This window comes from Lepidochelys olivacea (genome assembly GCF_965140295.1).
Source record: "Lepidochelys olivacea isolate rLepOli2 genome assembly, chromosome: 27".
Lineage (NCBI taxonomy): Eukaryota > Metazoa > Chordata > Testudines > Cheloniidae > Lepidochelys > Lepidochelys olivacea.
This window is the reverse complement of record NC_140437.1, coordinates 18,788,791-18,811,510: the sequence shown is the minus strand read 5'-3', so window position 1 is coordinate 18,811,510 and position 22,720 is coordinate 18,788,791. Positions and strand designations below refer to the sequence as shown.

The following is a 22,720-nucleotide window of genomic DNA, read 5'->3' as shown; positions in this document are numbered from 1 at the left end:
GCAGTTTGCTCTGCAGGGTTTCAGTGGAGCAGGCGGGTCTCCACCCCGGATGGCAGCTGTCTCAAGGAGTCCCAGGGAGCAGTTTTAAAGGCCTCAGAGCATGTTGTGTTATGCAGATGGCCTGGCTTGGGAAAGGAATGGAGATTGGCTCCCCAGGCCAGTGAGAATGGATACGTGAACACGCAGGGCTTGGTGGTCTCTGGTTGCCTGGCTGGCGACGCTCTGGCAGCCAGTTCTCAGAGTGACTGGCACTGGCTCCAGCTCAGGCAGTTTCTCCAGCCAGATGCTAGAATCACGCTGGTGGCAGCTGATTAAGTAGATGAATGAGAAAAGTCTCTGGACGTGACTGTGACACATCCAGAGGCCAGGGGCTTTAGGCACCGCAAGGACATTCCAGATTCTCCCTGGTGCCTCCTAATCCAGTCCCTGGATTACAGCAAGGAATGGGAGTGGCAAACCCACAGGTTCCCTCAGCATAGCTTGGTCCAGGCACCACGCCACTGTGCTTCACAGGGAAATGTCTCTGGGGCCGACCGAGCTCATGCAATTATCTCCCAAAGAGCGGAGATGCTCCACGCTTCAAGTTCCACGTGTGTAAGTGGCAAATGGCTGGCAGCCTGGGTAAGAGCACGGGGGCTTCTGCCTGCACTAAAGGCTGGAGCTCATAAACTTGTGCACTTTATTTCTCTGGAAAGCCTGGCATTAAAGGAATGCTGCATCCTCACCATTCCCAAATGGAGCAGAGTCCTGGAATGCATGTCTTTCCGGCTCATTCACAGTGAGTTTTACCTTGTGTGATCTGCCCCCCCAACCCCCTTAAATCAGGACTCTGGTATTCCCCCGCAGCTCCCGCCCCCATGGACAAGACAGAAGTTTATTTGCATTTCTGGAAGGGAAAAGACGTGGGATTCTCGTTACCAGTCTGGCTGCCTCTGCCCCTTTGCTATTATAAAGATAAGCTACCGCAGGGCCCAGAGTCCTAGGGGACTTGCTGCTCCAGGGGGCTTTCTGCAGTTCTGTTTATGTCACCTGCCATGATAGGAAACCGCCCCTCACCCTTACAGTTATTTGTATTGCTGTGTATTGCTCTAGCAACCCCAGTCAGGCCCATTCAGCCGGGTGCTGCAGATGTGCTGAGGAAGAGACAGTCCCTGCCCCAAAGCGCTTACAGCCCAACTACAAGAGGGACAGAGCTGGGGAAGGGGAGCATTATTCTTCCCATTGTACAGAAGGGGAAGCATGGTCCGGAGAGAGCAAGTGATTGGGCCAAGGTCCCCCAGGGGCGGGTGTCAGAGCAGGGAATGAACCTATCGCTCTTAAGCTGCGGCACAGCCCCTTAACACCCGCCTCTAACTCCTAAACCAGGTCACACTCCCATCACTACGGTCTCTCTAGCCCCGTCCACCAGCAAATCTCCGCATGCTTTATAAGCCTGTAGGAAGGTTAGCCTGCCAGCCCGCCTGTGAGATGGAGAAAGGCCTGTCACTGCAGAGAGCCACGCCCTGCCCCTGCCATGTGGGGGCCAGAACCGCACTGCTAGGCAGAAAACCTTCACTGTTGTGCCATGCAGCACCCCAACATCCCCTCGCCTCACTGCTGCATGGAGCTGCTCCAATCCCATTTACCCTCTGTCCTGCTAAATGGCCCCTGGGCCATCCCTTTGCAGGGAAATCAGCCTCTGCTAGCATCTTCCCAGACACACAGGAAATCTATTTCAAGCATCAGCATTTCTGCTGCTAGCCCTGCGACTCCTTAAACTGCTTGTCCGATTGGTTATTGACCTGCATGAGAATGTGAGCCAGCTGCACATATTTTTAGGCTTAACTACTTATTTGTTCAGAGGCAGGACACAAGTATGTTAATGGGGGGCATTTGGGGAGTTATTCTGGGATGAAAGAGCAGCTCCGCATTTCTCCTCTGCCTCGGAGAGCAAGTGGCACTGAACTCTCTTGTCCTTTCCCTTGCACTAAAAGAACCCGCAGTGGTGATCTTGCAGGCACTTGCACTGGGACTTCGGGAATGAGAAAGCTCCAAGAATCCATGGCGAGGTCACCCTTAGACCCCAGCCCTATTCAGCTCCTTAATCTCATCAACATTCCTCAAGAGCTCCCACTGAAGAGGGATTTGTTATCAGAAGCTGTGGGTTCCCACACTCCAGACCACAGCAAGTCAGCCTGCTTGCTGAACGCCAGAAGGAAGGCGGGAGAATTCCAGATTCACTGTGTTATTCTTGTCCTGAAAGCACAACCACTGAGGCAAAACCACGACCTGCAATCCTGTGCCTAAGCAGCCCCGCTGCTGCAAGCGACGGAGTTCTAGCTACACTACAACTCCCATTGTCCCTCCTACGGGGGGTGAATTCTGGGGCCCATTATTTTCAGCCTAACTGCCTTTAGGGGGGCCGAATCGGAGCCAGTGTAAAGCACAGAGTCAGGCCAGGATCCACACGAATGACACCGTTGGTGTAGCTACCCCTAGCATCAACAGGCAGCGCGCGATGTGCGTCAGCAAGGCGTACCCGGGGTCCAAGCAAGGATAAGCTGCCCCAGTGCAAACTGCAGCTTTGCGGTCTGCCCGAGGGGCGCCGTAGGGCATGAATGCAGCTCTACCGATGTCAAGGGGTGCTGGCTGTTTGCACCAGCAGAGGCTTTGACTGCAGGGGTCTGAACGCCACAGCACAAAGGAGGCCTCGGATTACTTGGCTCACTTCCTGCCCTTTAAGAGGAGAGAACACAGGGATTAAATCCCAGCCCGACCAAACCCCATTGACTTGCTGCTTGTCCCACAGCCTCGGAAAGGGGTTCCCCACCCATGTGTCATCTGAGGCCGTTTCTCCAAATCCAGTAACCAGGGCAAAGGAGGGCGTGCTGGGGAAGGAACACTACTGCCAGAGCCATGGAGGAGAAAGGGAGGTGGATGAGAGAAAGTCACTCTGGTGCGAGCTGGCTGCAGTAACCACACGGGAGATACACGGGGGCAGCAGGGACTGTTGGCAGGGAGTGGGCAGAAGGAGCGTTCAGTTTGCAAACTCTGAGTCGCCCCCTTTCAGGATTCAGCTGGAGAGCTAGGTCACCGGGAAGAGGGCAAGCGCTTTCAGCCACTGCACTACTGGAGAGAGAAAGGGACTTGCTGACCCACCAGCCACTGGCATAGAGAGCAAGATTTTCCATAGCCAATCAGACCACTGGGCCAGCAAGGCCAGTGACCAATACCTGGAGCTTCACAGAAGGCAATCCCCCACCCCATCACCAAAAAAAACCCAACCTGCCTAGCCCTGTCACCTGGCCAGCTATCAGTCCACGCAGTGGAGACCCGCTCAGAGGCCTGAAAATGTCACAGCCTCACCTCAGCAAAAATGTCCTGAGGGGTCACTAACTTCCCCAGCCCTTTTAACAGCTGGCTGCAGGTTTTCTCGCTACGCTTGGCAGGGGAGGGGGAAAAACCCTTTCCCACATCAGATTTCAGGCACCACTCCTGAGATCCGCGGAGGGAGCAAGGCCCGATGGGGGAGATTATTTACCAGGGTCACAAGACAAACATGAGAGTTTCCCAGCGCAACCGGTACTTCCGGACTGTGCAGAGCCAGCTGCACATGCACCTCAGTGAGCAGAGAGGTCAGAATGCAGGCGCCGTGAGGCCGAAGGGCAGCAAAGCACTCTCTCCTCTGCAATGAGAGCACTGCAGCTCCCCACTGGAGTCCTGGGTCCAGCAAAGCTGTTCCCAACGCCACAGGTCCCCCTCCCTCCAGCGAAATGCTCCTCTTCTCCAGACTGACAGGTGGGCTGTCCCCGCTTCCCCGTCTCCTTTCATGTAAAGGCATCAAACTGTTTCTTCATGGTTTCAAAAATACAGAGGTGGGGGGAGGAACGGCCATCCCTCCGGTGCTGTAAAATGGCACCTAACACTATTTCACTCTCATGCCGTGGCTGGGTGTAGGACTGACGCACAAAGAAACAAACACTGAACACGACTGACGTCTGCGGGGGGGACCTGAACCAATCTCCTTTTCTCTTCATTGTTGAATGTATGTTTGAGTTCTCAGGATCTGGGGTGAAATTCCTGCGGACGGGGTGCACTGGCCTCACCTGCACAGGAGGCTTTACACTCGCTGAAGGCTTTTCAGGGCCAAGAATTCTATTCTAGGCCAGGGTCACCTTCCAACTATGAAAAACTGAATGGAGAGTTAAGGGTTAAAAGATTTTCAAGAGAAAATCCAAGTCCGCAGTATGATTTGGGATTAATTTGATTCCTCATCGCTGCCATTCACCCTCCAATAACGTTTCCCTAACTAGATTTACCTGTTCCCTTGCCAGCTGCTAATGTCAGAGCCTGGATTTGCCACTTAGTAAGAGGGGCAAATTCAGCCTGATAGGCCTACATTAGCCAGCCTCCTCCACACGTCACCTGGCTCTGTTAGCCTCAGGCAAGCTACTCCCAGGAGCTGCACACAATATCCTAGTTTAGAACACAATCATCAACAGGCATCTTGGACAGTTCGATAAGCCGTGGCTTCATTTAGCTCCAGTAGAGGGAGTTTTCTAACAAGAGTGCTCTTGCGGTAGGGCCTGTTACGGGACCACCCCTGGCGGCTCTACACACTTTCACAACTACCTAATTGCAAAGGAAAAAAAACTGACAGGCAGCTCCCCAGCTCAGGTCTCTACAAATCCCAGGAGGGTGGAAGCCCAGGGCTTCAGCTTCAGTCACCAGGAGTTGGCGAGTGAGAAAACTATAAACCATCGTCTCAAAAGGAAGAGATACCCAGCAGCACCCTTCCCTCCTGCGGAGGATGGAATTTAGCAGGAACAATACTCCCTGCTTGGAAGCCGGTTAAAAGTGGCAGTGGGTAGCCCCCAGTCTAGAGAAAGAGCATCCTGCGGACAGTCACTCTGCACCAGCGGGGCAATTAGCTGCTCCAGATCCCATCAGCTCAGCTGCTTCCATTTGCTATTGTGTGAAACTTATTTTACCAAAAGCTTCTGTTGACAAGTGTCTCCAAAGGGAAGTGGAAATTCCACAGCAGTTCACAGTCTACAGCTAAAAATATCAGTTTGATTATGGGGGGAAATTGGTGCGTGCTGTTTTGCAGGACCATTTATTGAAGAACTAGCTCTTGTATATTTCAAATTCAAGCTGCAAAGGAAGGGAATTTATCTGGGAAGCTATCTAGTGACTCTCTCCACAATAACCCATTTTAAAAGGGTTTACATGTTTCTGAAGGAGAGAGAACGAATCAAAATCCATTCACAGCAAAGAAGAAAGGGAGATAAATGTTGGATAAAACTCACTTCTTTTGTTAAAAAGGAAAAAAGGGTAGAACTGAGTGTGTCACAGAGCGTGATGCAGGCGTACAATACATGTACACACCTCTAAAGCCATTTCATCACATCATTTAATTTTAACATTTGTAAGATCAAAGCAAATGTTCTGGAAAATTCCTAAAAAACACCGAGTGCGTCAAACATGCTGCCGTGTGCTCGAAAGCTGACGTTTTTAATTCTGAGAGGCAGACGCCCACCGCGGAGCCATTGGCCTCTAACAATCGCACACTTTCACAACTGGGGACAGGCCTCAAGGTTTTACAGTTCAGAAACTCCCCCAAGCAAATCCGAGGCAATTATTCTGGATAACAAAACTCAATGCGCACACACAAAAAGCCATAAGAATGACAGGATTTTCTGCTCTCACTTTATTCCCTAGCAAGCCAAGTGTCTGATTCACCGCTGCACTACACTGGTGTAGCCCAGGTAGTACCCTGCTGTTAACAGGCCCTAAAGCTTTAGCTGAACTTTTGTTACTGGGTGTTCGGAAGGACTTTAATGCAGACACATCAGTTCAGTAATTCCCCAGCTCTGCACCATCGCTTTGTGTATTCAGCCTCCACAGTTTCTGCCTCTAGGTAAACACTGGTAGCTGAAGCTTTTCCACTTCATTATTTCATCCCTTGCTCTGCCACCTCCAACAGCTGCCCTGCCAACCAGTTCGCTGCTGCTGCTGCTCCTGCAAAGGGAAAGACCCTCTTTCTCTCTCTCAAGACAGAGGGACCTTTCGGCAGCACACACTTCTCCCAGGACAGGAAGCCCCCAGTGAGAACTTCACAGCTGCATCTCGCACAGCAGAGCTAGACCAGCTCCCGGGGGTAAACTGCTAAACCCACAGCTATAAATTAAGCTAACATGCAAGAGCAAGGGAATTCTGACTTAAGGTTTCATACAGAACGTAACCTCTCTTCTCATTCTGAATCCAAGAGTCATCAATAGGAAAAAACAAACAAGAGCCTTAATTAACCTTCCCAGAAGGTTTCTAGCACAGGCACCCAGCCACGTCCTGGCTCTCAGCTGCGTCAGTGTCGCCCTGGGAGTCCAGAAAGGTTTTCAAAAGTAAATTTAAAGGTGCACCCACATTTTTGTGCTAAATGCCAACATTTTATCAGCACTGCTACAATTAAACCACTTGTGTCGATGCCAGTTTAGTCTCATAAGGCTCTCTGTGGTTTAGGAGGGCTGTATTTGTGGCTTCCTGCATGATCTCAGCCAGACACAGACAAAAAACAAACAAACAAAAACCCAAAACCATTTGTCAAAGGGAAGAGAGTAATGAGAGAAAGGAACCTTCCTGCAGCACATTCCTCACCAAGGTGAGGTCTCCAGTCTTGAGAGCTTTCCCCCCCCTTTCCTTGCTAGCCTCACCTTGCACCTAAGAACTGGTTTTATATCACGCAATTGTATCCATGATACAATCAAAGCAGGAAAGACGCTGAGTACAGTACAGCAACTGAACGTAGCGTAGAGCAGCACTCCTAGGAGACAGTACCAGTGCAAGCTCAAATCCATCTATGTTTTAATAGAAGGATAAGAAGAAGTTATACGAAGGGGTTACTGTGTATTAGTGTTGGGCCAGACGTGGGGAACAACTGGGCTGGTGTGAGGGTGCAGCGAAGCACAGTGCTGTGCAGAGAAGACACAAACTCCAGTATCAGAATGCAGCCAGTGACATTTCTAAAGTTCCAAGGAACAAGTCGGCATTAGTGGGAAAGCCAGCCGTCATGAGGGCACACAGCTTGCAGAGTGGGTCTACAGCCACACACAGGGGTTAACGATAATAGACGTACGTGAAGGGTGCCCACGCCGCTGAGGGAGATTTGTTTGGCCTGGTACGAGGGGTTAGAATAACCAGGAGTCACACATTTCATAAAACAAGGAAAATGCAGGTTAGCTGTCAGGAATGGCTCCTAGAGGAGGTGCTCTTGCTGCCTAGGAACAGTCTACCCAGGGAAATGGTTCAAGCCCAGGCTCTGGAGACATTTACAACTGAATTAAATAAAAACAGCACGAGTTTGCGGAAAAATCCCACCCCTGCAGGCAGCTGCTCCCTGTTGTTTCAGCTCGGTGGGTTTGGGTTTGGTGAAGTGGGATGAAAATAGAGTCTCTAACCCTCAGGGACTAGCCCCTTATAATACAGTGTAGGGCATAGACCCTGCATTGGTCCTGGGGGGCAAGGAGAGGGAGAAAGGACCCAAGAGACCACCCCATCTCTAGTTTCTGTGGGAACAAAGCTGTTGTCAGTTCAAAGGTCCAACTTTCATAGGTCTTAGAAGAGTCCCAGCAAGGCAAATTGTAGGAAACTATGAAAATACCCACCCTGGCCTCCCCCAGTAACCCATCACTCTGTCCCCTCCTACAGCCTGAGGGGGAGAAGAGTGTTACTAATTCTGCTGTATTACTTTAAAACACCTCACCTATCTGGGCAACGCCACGATTCCCTATGTGGGAGAAAGACACAGATTTGCAGCTGGGTCTGGTGTGTGCCCCACACGGGGAAGATCAGCAGGCAGGCTGCTATCATCACCCCATGCCAGCACATCAAAGCTGGCAGGCTGCCTCCTCCTGGGGGCAGCTGTCATGCCCTAGTTAGGGAACAAGACAGGGTCTGGATGGGGCTGCTGGAGCAGGGGGCTCTGCAAACCTGGGTGGGGAGCAATGGGGGGATGGGACAGAACAGGAGAGGGAATGGAGAGAGTTGGGGGACCCAACAGGAGGAGTGGTGTGAGGTAAAGGGGATTCCAGCAGGCAGGAGGGGAAAATGGGGATCCCAGCCTGGGAGGGAGTCCTGACTACTGAATCCAGGATCCAACATTCTCCTGAACATTTACCAGCCAAGCCACAAAATCTCCCCTCCCGAAATCCCCGGCGCCCCCATCGGGCCTGTCTGCCCCCTCACCTGAGGTGTCCCACATGTTGAGCTCAATGCGCTGCTTGTCGATCTCGAAGCTCGCCGTGTAGTTCTCGAACACGGTGGGGACATAGTTCTGGGGGAGGAGACGGGACACGTCTGGGTCAGCAGTCCCTGCGCTGGCAGCCCCAGGGAGCTGAGCGGATCCTGCCCTGGCGTCAGCACCAGGAGCTGATCGCGCATTGTAACAGTCCCTGACGGACCCCTGCCCACGTCCGGCAGCACCCCCAGCCCAGACACCAGCTCCCCCGGTCACACCTCAAATCTCCCACCCAGACCCCCAACTCCATTCATCCCCCACCGCCCCCCCAGACACTGCCACACACCCAGCCCAGCCCCCCCAGCTGCACCTCAATTCCCCACCCAGACCCCCAACTCTCCCAGCCAGAACCCCAGTCCCCTTCATCCCCCACCACACCCATCAAACCCCCAGCCCATCCTCCCAGCTCCCCTGGCCACACCCCAGCCCCCTCCACCCAGAGCCCCAGCCCCCCCTTCATCACTCTCCACACCCCCAGACCAGACTCCCATCTCCCCCAGCCACACCCCCAGCTTGGACCCCCTTCAGCTCCTAAGGGCACCCCTGTCCCCTAAAACTCCCCACCACACCCCCAGCTCATATCAACCCCCAGGCCAGACCCCCTGCTCCCCCAGCCGCACCCCAGCCCCCTTCATCCCCCACCACACCCCCGGGCCCCCTTTCAACCCCCACCACATCCACAGGCCATCCCCCTTGCTCCCCCGGCCGCACCCCCAAATCCCCCAGCAGAGCCCCCCGGCCCCGCAGCTTCCCCCCCAAGTCCCCCGGCCGCACCTCGGGGTAGCTGTCCTTGGCGAAGACATGCAGCAGCGCCGTCTTGCCGCACTGGGTGTCCCCCACCACCACGATCTTGCAGCGGGCCCCGCTCTCCATGGTGCCGCTACGCGCCCCGCATCGCAGCGCCCGGCCCCGCTCCGGACCCTGCGCCCGGCGCCCGGGCCGCTTTAGCCGGGACCAGCCCCGCGCGGCCGCGCCCCCGGCTCCCCCGGCTCCAACCAGGCGCGGAGCCGCCGCCGCCGCCCCGCCCCGAGCCCCGCCTGCGACCGCCTGGCTCGGGAGCCGCGGGCCGGGGCCGGGCGGCAGGAGCTCGGGGGCAGCGCCCGGAGGGGCTCGGTTACGGGGTGGGGGGCGTCGCTCCTCCCCGCCTCTGAGCCCCCAGCCCGAGCCCAGCTTTCCTCCGCCAGTCCCCAATCCATCCCTGCCCCCCAACCCAGCCCGAGCCCCCAGTTCATCCCTGCCCCCCAGTCCCCAATCCATCCCTGCCCCCCAACCCAGCCCGAGCCCCCAGTTCATCCCTGCCCCCCAGTCCCCAATCCATCCCTGCCCCCCAACCCAGCCCGAGCCCCCAGTTCATCCCTGCCCCCCAGTCCCCAATTCATCTCTGCCCGCAACCCAGCCCGAGCCCCCAATTCATCCCTGCCCCCCAGTCCCCAATTCATCCCTGCCCCCCAACCCAGCCCGAGCCCCCAGTTCATCCCTGCCCCCCAGTCCCCAATCCATCCCTGCCCCCCAACCCAGCCCGAGCCCCCAGTTCATCCCTGCCCCCCAGTCCCCAATCCATCCCTGCCCCCCAACCCAGCCCGAGCCCCCAGTTCATCCCTGCCCCCCAGTCCCCAATCCATCCCTGCCCCCAACCCAGCCCGAGCCCCCAGTTCATCCCTGCCCCCCAGTCCCCAATCCATCCCTGCCCCCCAACCCAGCCCGAGCCCCCAGTTCATCCCTGCCCCCCAACCCAGCCCGAGCCCCCAGTTCATCCCTGCCCCCCAGTCCCCAATTCATCCCTGCCCCCCAACCCAGCCCGAACCCCCAGTTCATCCCTGCCCCCCAGTCCCCAATCCATCCCTGCCCCCCAACCCAGCCCGAGCCCCCAGTTCATCCCTGCCCCCCAGTCCCCAATCCATCCCTGCCCCCCAACCCAGCCCGAGCCCCCAATTCATCCCTGCCCCCCAGTCCCCAATTCATCTCTGCCCCCCAACCCAGCCCGAGCCCCCAATTCATCCCTGCCCCCCAGTCCCCAATTCATCTCTGCCCCCCAACCCAGCCCGAGCCCCCAATTCATCCCTGCCCCCCAGGCCCCAATCCATCTCTGCCCCCCAACCCAGCCCGAGCCCCCAATTCATCTCTGCCCCCCAGTCCCCAATTCATCTCTGCCCCCCAACCCAGCCCGAGCCCCCAATTCATCCCTGCCCCCCAGTCCCCAATCCATCCCTGCCCCCCAACCCAGCCCGAGCCCCCAGTTCATCCCTGCCCCCCAGTCCCCAATCCATCCCTGCCCCCCAACCCAGCCCGAGCCCCCAATTCATCCCTGCCCCCCAGTCCCCAATTCATCTCTGCCCCCCAACCCAGCCCGAGCCCCCAATTCATCCCTGCCCCCCAGGCCCCAATCCATCTCTCCCCCCAACCCAGCCCGAGCCCCCAATTCATCTCTGCCCCCCAGTCCCCAATTCATCTCTGCCCCCCAACCCAGCCCGAGCCCCCAATTCATCCCTGCCCCCCAGTCCCCAATCCATCTCTGCCCGCAACCCAGCCCGAGCCCCCAGTTCATCCCTGCCCCCCAGTCCCCAATCCATCCCTGCCCCCCAACCCAGCCCGAGCCCCCAATTCATCCCTGCCCCCCAGTCCCCAATTCATCTCTGCCCCCAACCCAGCCCGAGCCCCCAATTCATCCCTGCCCCCCAGTCCCCAATCCATCCCTGCCCCCCAACCCAGCCCGAGCCCCCAATTCATCCCTGCCCCCCAGTCCCCAATTCATCTCTGCCCCCCAACCCAGCCCGAGCCCCCAATTCATCCCTGCCCCCCAGTCCCCAATTCATCTCTGCCCGCAACCCAGCCCGAGCCCCCAGTTCATCCCTGCCCCCCAGTCCCCAATTCATCTCTGCCCCCCAACCCAGCCCGAGCCCCCGATTCATCCCTGCCCCCCAGTCCCCAATTCATCTCTGCCCCCCATCCCCCCAGGTCAGCCTGAGCCCCCAGTTCATCCCTGCCCCCCAGGCCCCAATTCATCTCTGCCCCCCAACCCAGCCCGAGCCCCCAGTTCATCCCTGCCCCCCAGTCCCCAATTCATCTCTGCCCCGCAACCGAGCCCGAGCCCCCAATTCATCCCTGCCCCCCAGTCCCCAATTCATCTCTGCCCGCAACCGAGCCCGAGCCCCCAGTTCATCCCTGTCCCCCAGTCCCCAATTCATCTCTGCCCCCCAACCCAGCCCGAGCCCCCAGTTCATCCCTGCCCCCCAGTCCCCAATTCATCTCTGCCCCCAACCCAGCCCGAGCCCCCAATTCATCTCTGCCCCCCAGTCCCCAATTCATCTCTGCCCCCAACCCAGCCCGAGCCCCCAATTCATCTCTGCCCCCCAGTCCCCAATTCATCTCTGCCCCCAGCTCAGCCCGAGCCTCCAGTTCATCCCTGCCCCCCAGTCCCCAATTCATCTCTGCCCCCCATCCCCCCAGCTCAGCCCGAGTCCCCAATTCATCTCTGCCCCCAACCCATCCCGAGCCCCCAGTTCATCCCTGCCCCCAGTCCCCAATTCATCTCTGCCCCCCATCCCCCCAGCTCAGCCCGAGCCCCCAATTCATCTCTGCCCCCCAGCCCGAGCCCCCAGTTCATCCCTGCCCCCCAGTCCCCAATTCATCTCTGCCCGCAACCCAGCCTGAGCCCCCAGTTCATCCCTGCCCCACAGTCCCCAATTCATCTCTGCCCCCCAACCACCCAGCTCAGCCCGAGCCCCCGATTCATCTCTGCCCCCCAACCCAGCCCGAGTCCCCAATTCATCCCTGCCCCCCAGTCCCCAATTCATCTCTGCCCCCCAGCTCAGCCCAAGCCCCCAATTCATCTCTCTCCCCAACCCAGCCTGAGCCCCCAATTCATCCTTTCCCCCCAGTCCCCAATTCATCTCTGCCCCCCATCCTCCCAGCTCAGCCCAAGCCCCCAATTCATCTCTGCCCCCCATCCCTCCACCTCAGTCCGAGCCCCCGATTCATCCCTCCCCCAGCCCCCAATTAATCTCTCTCCCCAGCCCCCCAGCTCAGCCCGAGCGCCCAATTCATCCCAGCCCCCCAGCCCCCAATTCATCTCTGCCCCCCAACCCAGCCTGAGCCCCCAATTCATCCCAGCCCCCCAGCTCCCAATTCATCTCTGCCCCCCAACCACCCAGCTCAGCCCAAGCCCCCAATTCATCCCTTCCCCCCAGCCCTCAATTCATCTCTCTCCCCAGCCCCCCAAATCAGCCCTTCCCTCGATACCCCAATTCATCTCTACCCCCCAGCCTCCAACTCATCTCTCCTCCCCAACCCCCCCAGCTCAGCCCTCCTGCTGGCCCCCCAACTCATCCCGCCCCCCCCCTCGACTCATACCTCTCCCCAACCCCCACAACTCATCCCAACCCATCCCTCCCCCGACCTCCCAGCTCAGCCCCCTTCCACACAGTCACTGGGACAGCCCCGAGGGCTGGGCCCGGAGGTGCCGGGTTCTGCAGGGGCTGCGTTTCAGCCAGTAACTCGTTGCCTCTTGGTTCCCCTTTGCGCTCGGCTCGCTGGCCCCATGCTGCGGAGTTTGGGTCGGGGCTGAGTAAGAACTAAGGGGGGCGGGGGAGACAGGCTGAATCAATTTGTATAGTGTGGGGGCTGAGAGCCCTTGAACCAAACTGTAAACCCTGCATGTGATGGAAACCACTTCAAACCGGGTTCCAGCGCCCATGGGCTGAATTGAACTTTATCTGGGGGCACAGGAGACATCTCAGCTGCTCGCTTAATGCCCTGAATGTTTGTAGGGTTACACCACCCCAGAGCTGGGCTCTGCTGTGCTGCCCTACAGCTACCAGGGGGAGCACCCAACTCTGCTTTCTGGGGGGCCTGCAGTTAATTCCTCCCCCCGTTTGTTTTTTGGGGTATTTTTTAATTTCTCGGCAATAAGGCAGGTTTGATTGGAATGGGATCTATTACAATAGCTCCAGGCAGAGGCCCCAGCCAGGTGTGGCACCCAGTCAAGGCAGGCTCTGTACAGACAGGCAGCCTAAGCTGCTGACCTGCCAAGATTTGTGCCTATGCTTAGTGGGATGCGGCTAGTAGGACTACTGCAATGTGTAAAGTTAAGTGTGTGCCTCAGTCTTTGCAGGATTGGGGCCTGAATAGACGTGATTAGAATTCAGCAGGCCTTGCTCTGGCAAGCTTTAGCAGAGACACTGCTGACATGAGCAAGGTCCTGATCCTGCCAGAAGAACTCTGCAGACAAACCCTAGGCCCACACATGGCCACACCCACATAAAGGGGGCCCTGCTGCTCACACAGGATCAGGGCCTACAAATCCCCAATGCATCTCTTGCCATTAATCTGTAATGGGTGGATTAGAGAAGCACACCATTCATCATTAACTGTTATTGATAGCACACTGTGGGTGACTTAAGTGTTTTACAAATAATAATAATGGTTTTTCCCTGGTGCAAATAATGTAGCTCATCAGTCAGTGAAGGTGTTGTTTCTCCCAGGCTGTGGATACTGATATCCGTGCACTGGCCCAGAGCTGGTGCTAAACTAACCTAGTAATAAGGACCCGCCAGCATCTGCCTGCAACCAAACTTCTAGCAGCTCATTAAATAGCAAGATATGCTGTCTGAGCTGCCAGGTCCTTTTCTGGCTCTGAGCTAGCCAGATGGTTGTAACCAGTTCTGGGGAAGCCTTTGGCACATCCCAGAGCACCTCTCTTGCCTATGTCTAAAGCTGAGAAAAATTCATATCCGGGTGCTCACCATAAGGAAAGCATGAACGAATACACAGGTATCGCCAGAGCAAAAATCAGAAAGCCAGACCTGAGCCTGCATGGGTCAAGGGTCTTTGCCCCTTTTTGCCAGCCTGTTGTCTGGGTTCAACGGGGGGCCTGGTGAAATTGCACTTTCAATAACATTTGTGAGTACTTGTGAAAAACAGGAGTTTTCACAGATATTTGCAAAGCAGGGCTTGGTTGTGTTGAGGGAGGGCCACCGGTAAGCCAAGTGAGAGGAGTCATGTGGTGCCCAGGCCATGTGCACTGGGGTGAATTTCACCCGCGGTGCAGTGCTGACCTGGCTTTAATTGAAAGTACCTTTGTATGTTACAATGGAGGGTTTCTTTCTGTAGATCACATAGGGTGAGAACTGTGATTGTCAGCTCTTCGGAGCAGGCTCTGTCTTTTGGGTTATGTTCATGCAGCATGGTGGGGCCTGGGGCACTACCATAATGCAAATAATAACAACACTAATGAAAGGTACCAAAGGGCCTGGAAAGCATCCCAGAGGTCAAGGCTGTTCACTCTCACCTAGCGCTGTTCCCGCTGTGTCACCCCAGCATGTGTTAGCCCTTAGTCAGGAGCAGAGGTGGTGGGGGATGTTTTGTTCCCGTGAACATTTTCAGCAAAAATTTTAAACTTCATTTTCATTAAAATTTTCTTTAAAAAACAACCACCACCCCCCGCAGTTTTTAGACTTTTTGTTTCTGTTTTCAGTTGCCAAAAAAGTGTCAGTTCATTGTTCACCTCCAAAATTCTGTCGAAAGCAGACATTTCCCACTGCGACAAAAACGCCATGTCTTCACTGAAAAAAAAATGGTGAATGAAGAATGTTGACTAGTTATACCCAAGAGTCTAAAACCTCTGCATTGTTTAATGAAGAGCATCAAGTAATATCTGCAAAGACAGAAGTCTGGTCTGCTCGCCACTTATACATGCTGCTCTGCCTCCAGGCAGATTCACAGGCCTGGTCTGAGCTTCCACAGCCCTCTGCAAAGAGTTTGGTAATTTTAGCTCCGCAGTGGAGAGGCATTTCTCACTATGTATGGACCGTGTGTCTATACATTACGTGCACCGATTTTAATTAGCAGAGTTATTGAAAGAGGAAGGGCTCCTTCTGTGCTAATATCTCACTGGCTGAGTTGCAGAAAGATTTACCCTAATGGCAAACTTTAATTTGTCAGCGACAGGCTGTCACAAAATGCTGTAAAAATAGAGATAACGAAGACACAGTGACTCTGAAGAAGTGGAAATAGAAATGTTTTGGCAGCGATGGCGGGGGGGGGAGGTTATTAATGGGCTGGTGGGGCTCATTTGTTATTCCTCAAAGCATGTTCATTTTTCATGAATAAATGTTGTGAATGGGACAGGGAGCGGGAGGCAAAGGACGGAGACAACACCAGGAAAGGTCTCTCTTCTCTGAGAGAGTCAGTGGGGCTATCAGTGCCCAAAGCTCTGAATTGCTCTGCCATCAGCTAATGAGTCTGTCCACCTGAGCACTGACTGGGACACATTTCCTCAGACTGGCTTGCACCTTGCAGAGCGGGCTACAGCTCAATTGCACAGGATTCATGTCTCCCCAGGCTCTGTCATGGCAGCCTGCCCCTGAGGCAAAGGCCTTATCTAGATTACGATTTAAGGGGTGACATTAGCACAGGTTAACTAGCGCACTGTAAAAGTCCAATCTAGACAAGGCTGTGCGCCTTTGATGTGTTAAAGCCTGTGTCCCCCCGACCCCGACACCTTCACATCCTGGCAGGGGAGCGGGAAGTCATAGAACAACATCGCCAGTCCTGTATAAGCTGGAAGCCAGGCAGTTGGTGCCATTATTCCTTTAAGCCAGGGGTGCTGCTGCATGCCCACACCCCTCATTCAGCCCCCCGTGCACTCTAGACAAGCTAGAGAGAGCAGAGTGGGGCTCTCCTTGCAGCCCTGTGACACAGCTGCTCACAGACTATAAGGCCAGAAGCATCCTTGAGAGCATTTACTCTGAGCTCCCCCAGACACAGGCCACAGGACTGCCCTGAATGAATCCCTGCTGGAGCCAGAGCAGTGCTAGTTAGAAAGCCATCCAGCCTTGACTGGAAAAGAGCCAGTGATGGAGAATCCAGCCCAGCCCTTGGCGAATTGCCCCAGTGGCTAATTACCCTCACTGTAAACTTTTGGGCCTTGTTTCTATCCTGAATTTATCTAGCTTCAACTCCCAGCCATTGGATCATGTTAGACCTTTGCTCCAGAGGGAGTAGACGAGTTTTCCCCACGCTCAGTCCCTGGGGCCTTGCAGCACCCTCAGCCACTGCTGACTCAAAAGCACCTACGGGAGAAACTGCTTGATTTCCCAATCCCCTCCCCCGCAGCTTTTCCAGAGCCAAGTAGGGAATTCAGCAGCTAGTCTTCTGCAAAGAGAGGAGGGTCCCAGCTGCAGAATGTGTCCCGTTTGGTGCAATCTACCATTTGGCAGGGCAACACTTGCATAATGTCTATTAGCCAACCCACACGTGCGGTGTAAATGTTCAGCGCAGGGTGCAGAGAGCTACCCAATGAAATCCCACCCTGCTTCGGACCACTTGCTGTGAACGACAGATGGTTTCCACACACACTGCTGACCCTGATAAAGGAAAAGGAGGCCTTGTGGCACCTTAGAGACGAACCAATTTATTTGAGCATGAGCTTTCGTGAGCTGTATCCGATGAAGTGAGCTGTAGCTCACGAAAGCTTTATGTTCAAATAAATTGGTTCGTCTCTAAGGTGCCACAAGGCCTCCTTTTCTTTTTGCGAATAGACTAACACGGCTGCTCCTCTGACTGCTGACCCTGGTTTCTCCCGGGGTTGGATAGTCCCTTTCTCCAGGGAGCTGTTGAATTATTACGACAACTCACACAACTTCGTGCTACTATTACTACTTTATGTATGGTAGCCCCCAAAGCTCCCATTCAGGATCTGGCCCCATTGTGCCGAGCACGGAGCCAACACATTGCAGGAAGCCGTCCCAACCCGAAGCCTGGCAGGGCTCAAACGCAGGCCTGCAGAACGAGTGGGGAGCAGCCACCTCCATGCTGCCACCCAGTGGGAGCTGTAAGAAGCTTCTGCTCCACTGCCCAGGACCCAGTGTGGACACAGACCATGGAAAGTCCCACCTCAAGGCGGAGATGTCTCCTGTAGCTGCCACAAACATTCCTGCTCCCGAGGTCCTGGCTTTGACCTTGGCTTGATTTTGGACTTCACTCCTGACCTGGACCCTGAAACCTGACTCTGATCCTTGGTATTGACCCTGGCCTGGAACTTGATATGAACACCTCCGTGGCTTTCAGGGCGTGTGCAAGCGGGGGCAAGCAGGAACGCGCCCCCCCCAATCATCAGGGGCACAGAACTGCTCCAGAACTTCTCTGGAGGGAGGGAAGATTGAGCTCTTCTGGGGGTGGCAGCAAGCTCCTGCTGGGGGTAGGGAGTGGGGGCAGTGAGCTTCTGTGCCGCCTCAAAAGAGGGGTCAAATTTTAATTCCTGCTCATGCCCCTGGCTGCTCTCAGCCCCAGGTTTGACCCTGCTCTGACTCTTGGTCCCAACTCCCCTTGTCAGGATCCTGACACCCTGCCCCAAAGAGCTCACTCTCTAAAAGCTCAGTCACGCAATGGCCCACGGAGTGCTCCCGCGACGTTAGCAAGGACCTGCCCACATAGAGCAAGTTGCAGGATCTGGGCCTAATTTAAGACAAAATGCAAAAAGTGAGTATCACGGACAAGAGGAGGGAGTGAGGAGGGGCACAGGAACAGGCCACCAACATGCACAAACAGAGTCTTCTGGATCCTTAGGGGCTGAATTTTTAATGTCTTTGCAGAGGGGAAGCCAAAGGAATCCCCCATGTTGTTCTGTGCAGTAAGGCCCTGGTCCAGCAGAACACTTAAGCATGCATAAAGAAAAGGAGTCACTTGAAGCACATGACCTCTCCTGTTGACACTGCATGCTTCAAGTTAGGCGTGTGCCTGCATGCTGGGCAGGATTGGGTATTTTTCACTCCTTTCTGCATTTCTGTGTCTTGCATTACTTGGTACCGAGCTTTTCCTGCACCGTTTAACCCCTCCCTCTGTAGCTCCACAGCCTTGCTGTTACGTCCCAGGTCACTCTGGAATCTCCCCAATACATTTCTCCACCAGGAAGACAGAAATAGGGAGAGAAACACATTTTTATTTCCTGACGGATCTATTTTTAAATATCGCCTTGGTGTCTGATTAAATATTGTGCCAGAGAGCTAGAAACACGCAAGGCAAACATGCAGAGTCTTGATGGGCTCTAGCAGAAAATGCACTTTCAGCAGTTAAGTCATTCAGCCCTGAGTAGCGTGTTATTTGATGGATTCACCTGGAAGATTAGGAGGTGGAGTTTGAACACACACAGCAAAAGATACAAATCAACAGCAATTAGGGAGGTTCAGAGAGAGAGAACATCCCAACCAAATCCCCTTTAATGTGTTTTGCCTGTTTTCATTCTGCACTAGAATGATGCAGATCTGACTCGCCACTGGCATTAATGAAGTTTGCACCTTGGGGTGAGCAATTTAATTTATCTCAGCAAACCAAAGCTCATTATAACAGTCCATAAATGTTATCCGATGAAAGCAGCATCCTTCAGCAAACTCAGGGATTAAAGCAAGGAGGTATTCGATTTCCAAGGACAGTAATCAGAGCAGCAGCCGTGTTAGTCTGTATTCGCAAAAAGAAAAAGAGGACTAGTGGCACCTTAGAAACTAACCAATTTATTTGAGCATAAGCTTTCATGAGCTACAGCTCACTTCATCAGATGCTGTAGCCTAATGAGATACTGAGAATTCACAGCTCTAACCGAGATATTGTACCAGAAAGGAGAGCGGGAGCCCCCGAAACACTCCAGAGTTACAGCAGCCCCTCTTTTCTTTGGTTCTGCTGAAGAGACAATCCCTGTGATGCCTTCAAGACCAACCAGGCTGAAACTTCATTTGAGCTATGCCAGGGTCTGAAGGACTCTCCAGACACTGCAGAGTCCAAGAGCTTTCCTTCCAACCAGGATACAAAGAGAGGCTTATGGGAGGGCTGTCACTTGCAGCATCAGGTACACATACAAACAGGATGGGGCTGAGATGGGGAAGGAAGCGTGATCTCCCTTTTCTGCTTGGATGTGAAAATGTGCCCCCACCACCTTGGAGTACAGCCAGCTGTTTGAAATTCAGTCGCCCCTGCTTGTTTGGGCCTTTCCCAGGCTGTAGCTTCGAGGTGGAAGCAGTACTGAACAGACAAGCTCTATTTTAGGGCCCTTTGTATCAAGGCTGTCAGTTGTTTTCACTGCAGTACAGCTCTCTGCTGACTCCTGGATCACAGGTTATCAGGATTATGGAGCTGCGTGGCTCAAATCTTTTCATCAGAGATCTTTCAACAAGACCCAGCTTCGGAACGAGGCGACCGTTTTCCGCGGGCGTGTTCTTATTGTTTGGCATCTTTTGTCGCAATGAGATGAACATCGGTGCTGGGATTTTTTCTGTTCTCCCTCTTTTCCAGTGTGGGGGTGGGGGTAGAACTGACAATCAAAACCGGACAGTTTCAATTTCAGTTTCAACCAAAATGAATTTTTGTTTAGTATGAATGAAAAATTGAAAATTTACAGGAAATTTTGAAAAAAAAGCCCACCACCATTTAGACATTTCTTTAAAAAAAATCTCTACCCAAAATATGTTTCATTTTTAGACCTGCCCATCATTTACTCCTGGTGTCCAAGTAGCACCTGCAGGGTGCAGGGAGGGGTCCCACTGGGCCAAGCACCACCCCCCATGTGGCAGAAAGACAGCGCTTAGTTCCTGCTCTAGGCTAACAACAGGGTGCACCAGGCTGACGAAGCAGGGTTGGGGGGAGTCACAGGAACACACTCCTGAACAGACCAGATGTGCCTGCTGTCACAGAGTCCCCAGGTGATGCTCTGGAACTGCTCCCCACGACGCCAGGCAGGACTCTGGGGAAGTCTCCTCCCTGGGAGCAGCCTGTCTGCAGGACACACAGCTCACCCGGCTTCCACCTTCCTCGGAGCATTCAGCATCCTCTGCCCCTCCATGCGCTTCCCACAGCGAGTCCGCCCAGGCGGGGTCCTGGGGAAGCCAGAGGGTCCTGCACCCCAACTCCACAGTCAGACCTGACTCTCAGCCACCCAGTAAAACAGAAGGTTTATTAGATGACAGGAACATGATCTAAAACAGAGCTTGTAGGTACAGGAAACAGGACCCCTCAGCCAGGTCCATTTTGGGAGGCAGTGAGCCAGACAGCCCCATCTGCCCTTCACTCCATGTCCCCAGCCAGCCCCAAACTGAAACTCTCTCCAGCCCCTCCTCCTCTGGGCTTTGTCCCTTTCCCGGGCCAGGAGGTCACCGGATTCCTTTGTTCTCCAACCCTTTAGCTCTTACCTTGCAGGGGGGAAGGGCCCAGGCCATCAGTGGCCAGGAAACAGAGTGTTGGCCATTCTCTGTGTCCAGACCACTGCACACACCTGCCCTCTAGGGCTCTGCAACCATCATACACCCTTATCCCACCCCCTAGATAGTTAAGAACTGCATAGGGGAAACTGAGGCCCCCCCCCCACTATTCAGAGGAAACATTAAGAAGAGTCCCGCTTTGTCACACCTGCAGTTTAGCTTCCCACCAGCCATGCCACTCTGCAGTGTTTATAAATATCTGTCGTTCTACGTGTGTGATAGGTCTACGAACCCCCCTGCTGCCAGCTAGTGAGAAAATCGCCTGTGACATGGCTGAGATGCAATCAGAGAGCCATAGCAAGTACTGTGACATAGTAGCTATGAAGTGCAAAAACAATCACACAGCTCTTTAACCCGCCGCACTGTATGGATAGCCGTATCTTCCTTGCTACTGTAGTCCCACCTCCCAGCCAGCTCGGGCTCCCACCCACAGAACCCTTGGCTCTTGCATGGCCCTCTTCAGCCTTGGCGCTCCCGGCGCGGTATAAAGGAGGGCTGTACCGCTATCCCCTTGGACAGGAGGGGGCAGTTACGTGCCCACAGTACGCCAGGGACTAAAACCCACACACATTAGTGCTGTACTAACCGTGCACAAAGCTATTTATAACTAGGTTGGCTTAGACAGCTCATTTCTTCTTCCGTAAGACAAAAATTCAATGGGATCAAGCCCCTTGGCTTCACGCTCAGCCCGTTGGCTTCCAGCATTAGAAGAATGAGCCACTTTGCAAAGAAACTGGATCAAACCATTTCCTCTCTTTAAATCATTGAGAAGGCATGTCTGTTCGGCAATCCCAGAGCACCCCAGTCCTGCTGGAGTGAAGAGTGTGCGGATGGGAGCGGAGGCAGGGTGCAGGCACTCCCGTTGGCCCAGTTCTAGCCCACAAGCAGGGGATGCCTCTTTGGTGTATCACTAGGTTTGGAAGGATTCGATTTTCATTGGGAAATGTCAATTTCATGGTCCACACGCAAACGGATGAAAAAATAGTTCCCTCAATAATAATCAAACTATACAGACAGACACATAAGGGATAACACTGCTTAAGAACTTGTTGGTGTCTGATTTAAGGCTCTTTATTTATTTTACTTTGGCTTGCGTTACTGACCATTTATGTTTTAACAGTTCTAAAATATTATGAATCTCAACATCTACAGCCCCCAGCCCATAATTATCGCCTGACACACCCACCCCCAATTTCCCACACCTGTGAACATTTAAATAGCTAAAAAAAAAAAAAAAAATCTTAAAACTCATCATTTGCGCAACTGTGGAAATTTAAATAAAAATAATCAGGGAAAAATGCTTTAACAGAGACATTGCTGTTATCTCTCAAAATTATACACATCGAATTCTGCCAAAACTCCTTCCTGGGAGTGGAGGGGCCAGTTCCCAGGTAGGGAGCCTAGTGAAGGAAAAAAGAAAAGGAGTATTTGTGGCACCTTAGAGACTAACCAATTTATTTGGGCATAAGCTTTCGTGAGCATCCGATGCATTGATGCATCCGATGAAGTGAGCTGTAGCTCACGAAAGCTTATGCTCAAATAAATTGGTTAGTCTCTAAGGTGCCACAAGTACTCCTTTTCTTTTTGTAGGCAAGGACTGGCCTGTCTCCCAAGATCTGTGAGAGTGATGGGTCGTCCTTCAGGATAGGTTGTAGATCCTTGATGATGCGTTGGAGAGGTTTTAGTTGGGGGCTGAAGGTGACGGCTAGTGGCGTTCTGTTATTTTCTTTGTTGGGCCTGTCCTGTAGTAGGTGACTTCTGGGTACTCTTCTGGCTCTGTCAATCTGTTTCTTCACTTCAGCAGGTGGGTATTGTAGTTGTAAGAATGCTTGATAGAGATCTTGTAGGTGTTTGTCTCTGTCTGAGGGGTTGGAGCAAATGCGGTTGTATCGTAGAGCTTGGCTGTAGACGATGGATCGTGTGGTGTGGTCAGGGTGAAAGCTGGAGGCATGCAGGTAGGAATAGCGGTCAGTAGGTTTCCGGTATAGGGTGGTGTTTATGTGACCATCGCTTATTAGCACCGTAGTGTCCAGGAAGTGGATCTCTTGTGTGGACTGGTCCAGGCTGAGGTTGATGGTGGGATGGAAATTGTCGAAATCATGGTGGAATTCCTCAAGGGCTTCTTTTCCATGGGTCCAGATGATGAAGATGTCATCAATATAGCGCAAGTAGAGCAGGGGCATTAGGGGACGAGAGCTGAGGAAGC

At 53.9% G+C, this 22,720-nt stretch overlaps 1 protein-coding gene across 1 annotated transcript in view; it reads right to left on the bottom strand.

Moving 5' to 3' along the window:
* RND2 (Rho family GTPase 2) overlaps window positions 1–9,219 on the bottom strand; it is a 28,646-nt gene extending 19,427 nt beyond the window's left edge. Inside the window, exons 1-2 of the mRNA XM_084615599.1 lie at window positions 9,047–9,219; window positions 8,221–8,308 (exon numbers count right to left, since the gene is read on the bottom strand). Coding sequence (XP_084471725.1) covers window positions 8,221–8,308; window positions 9,047–9,145 — 187 coding nt within the window. The 5' untranslated portion in view covers window positions 9,146–9,219. The remainder of the gene's footprint in view (window positions 1–8,220; window positions 8,309–9,046) is intronic.
* Between the last annotated feature and the right edge of the window lie 13,501 nt (window positions 9,220–22,720).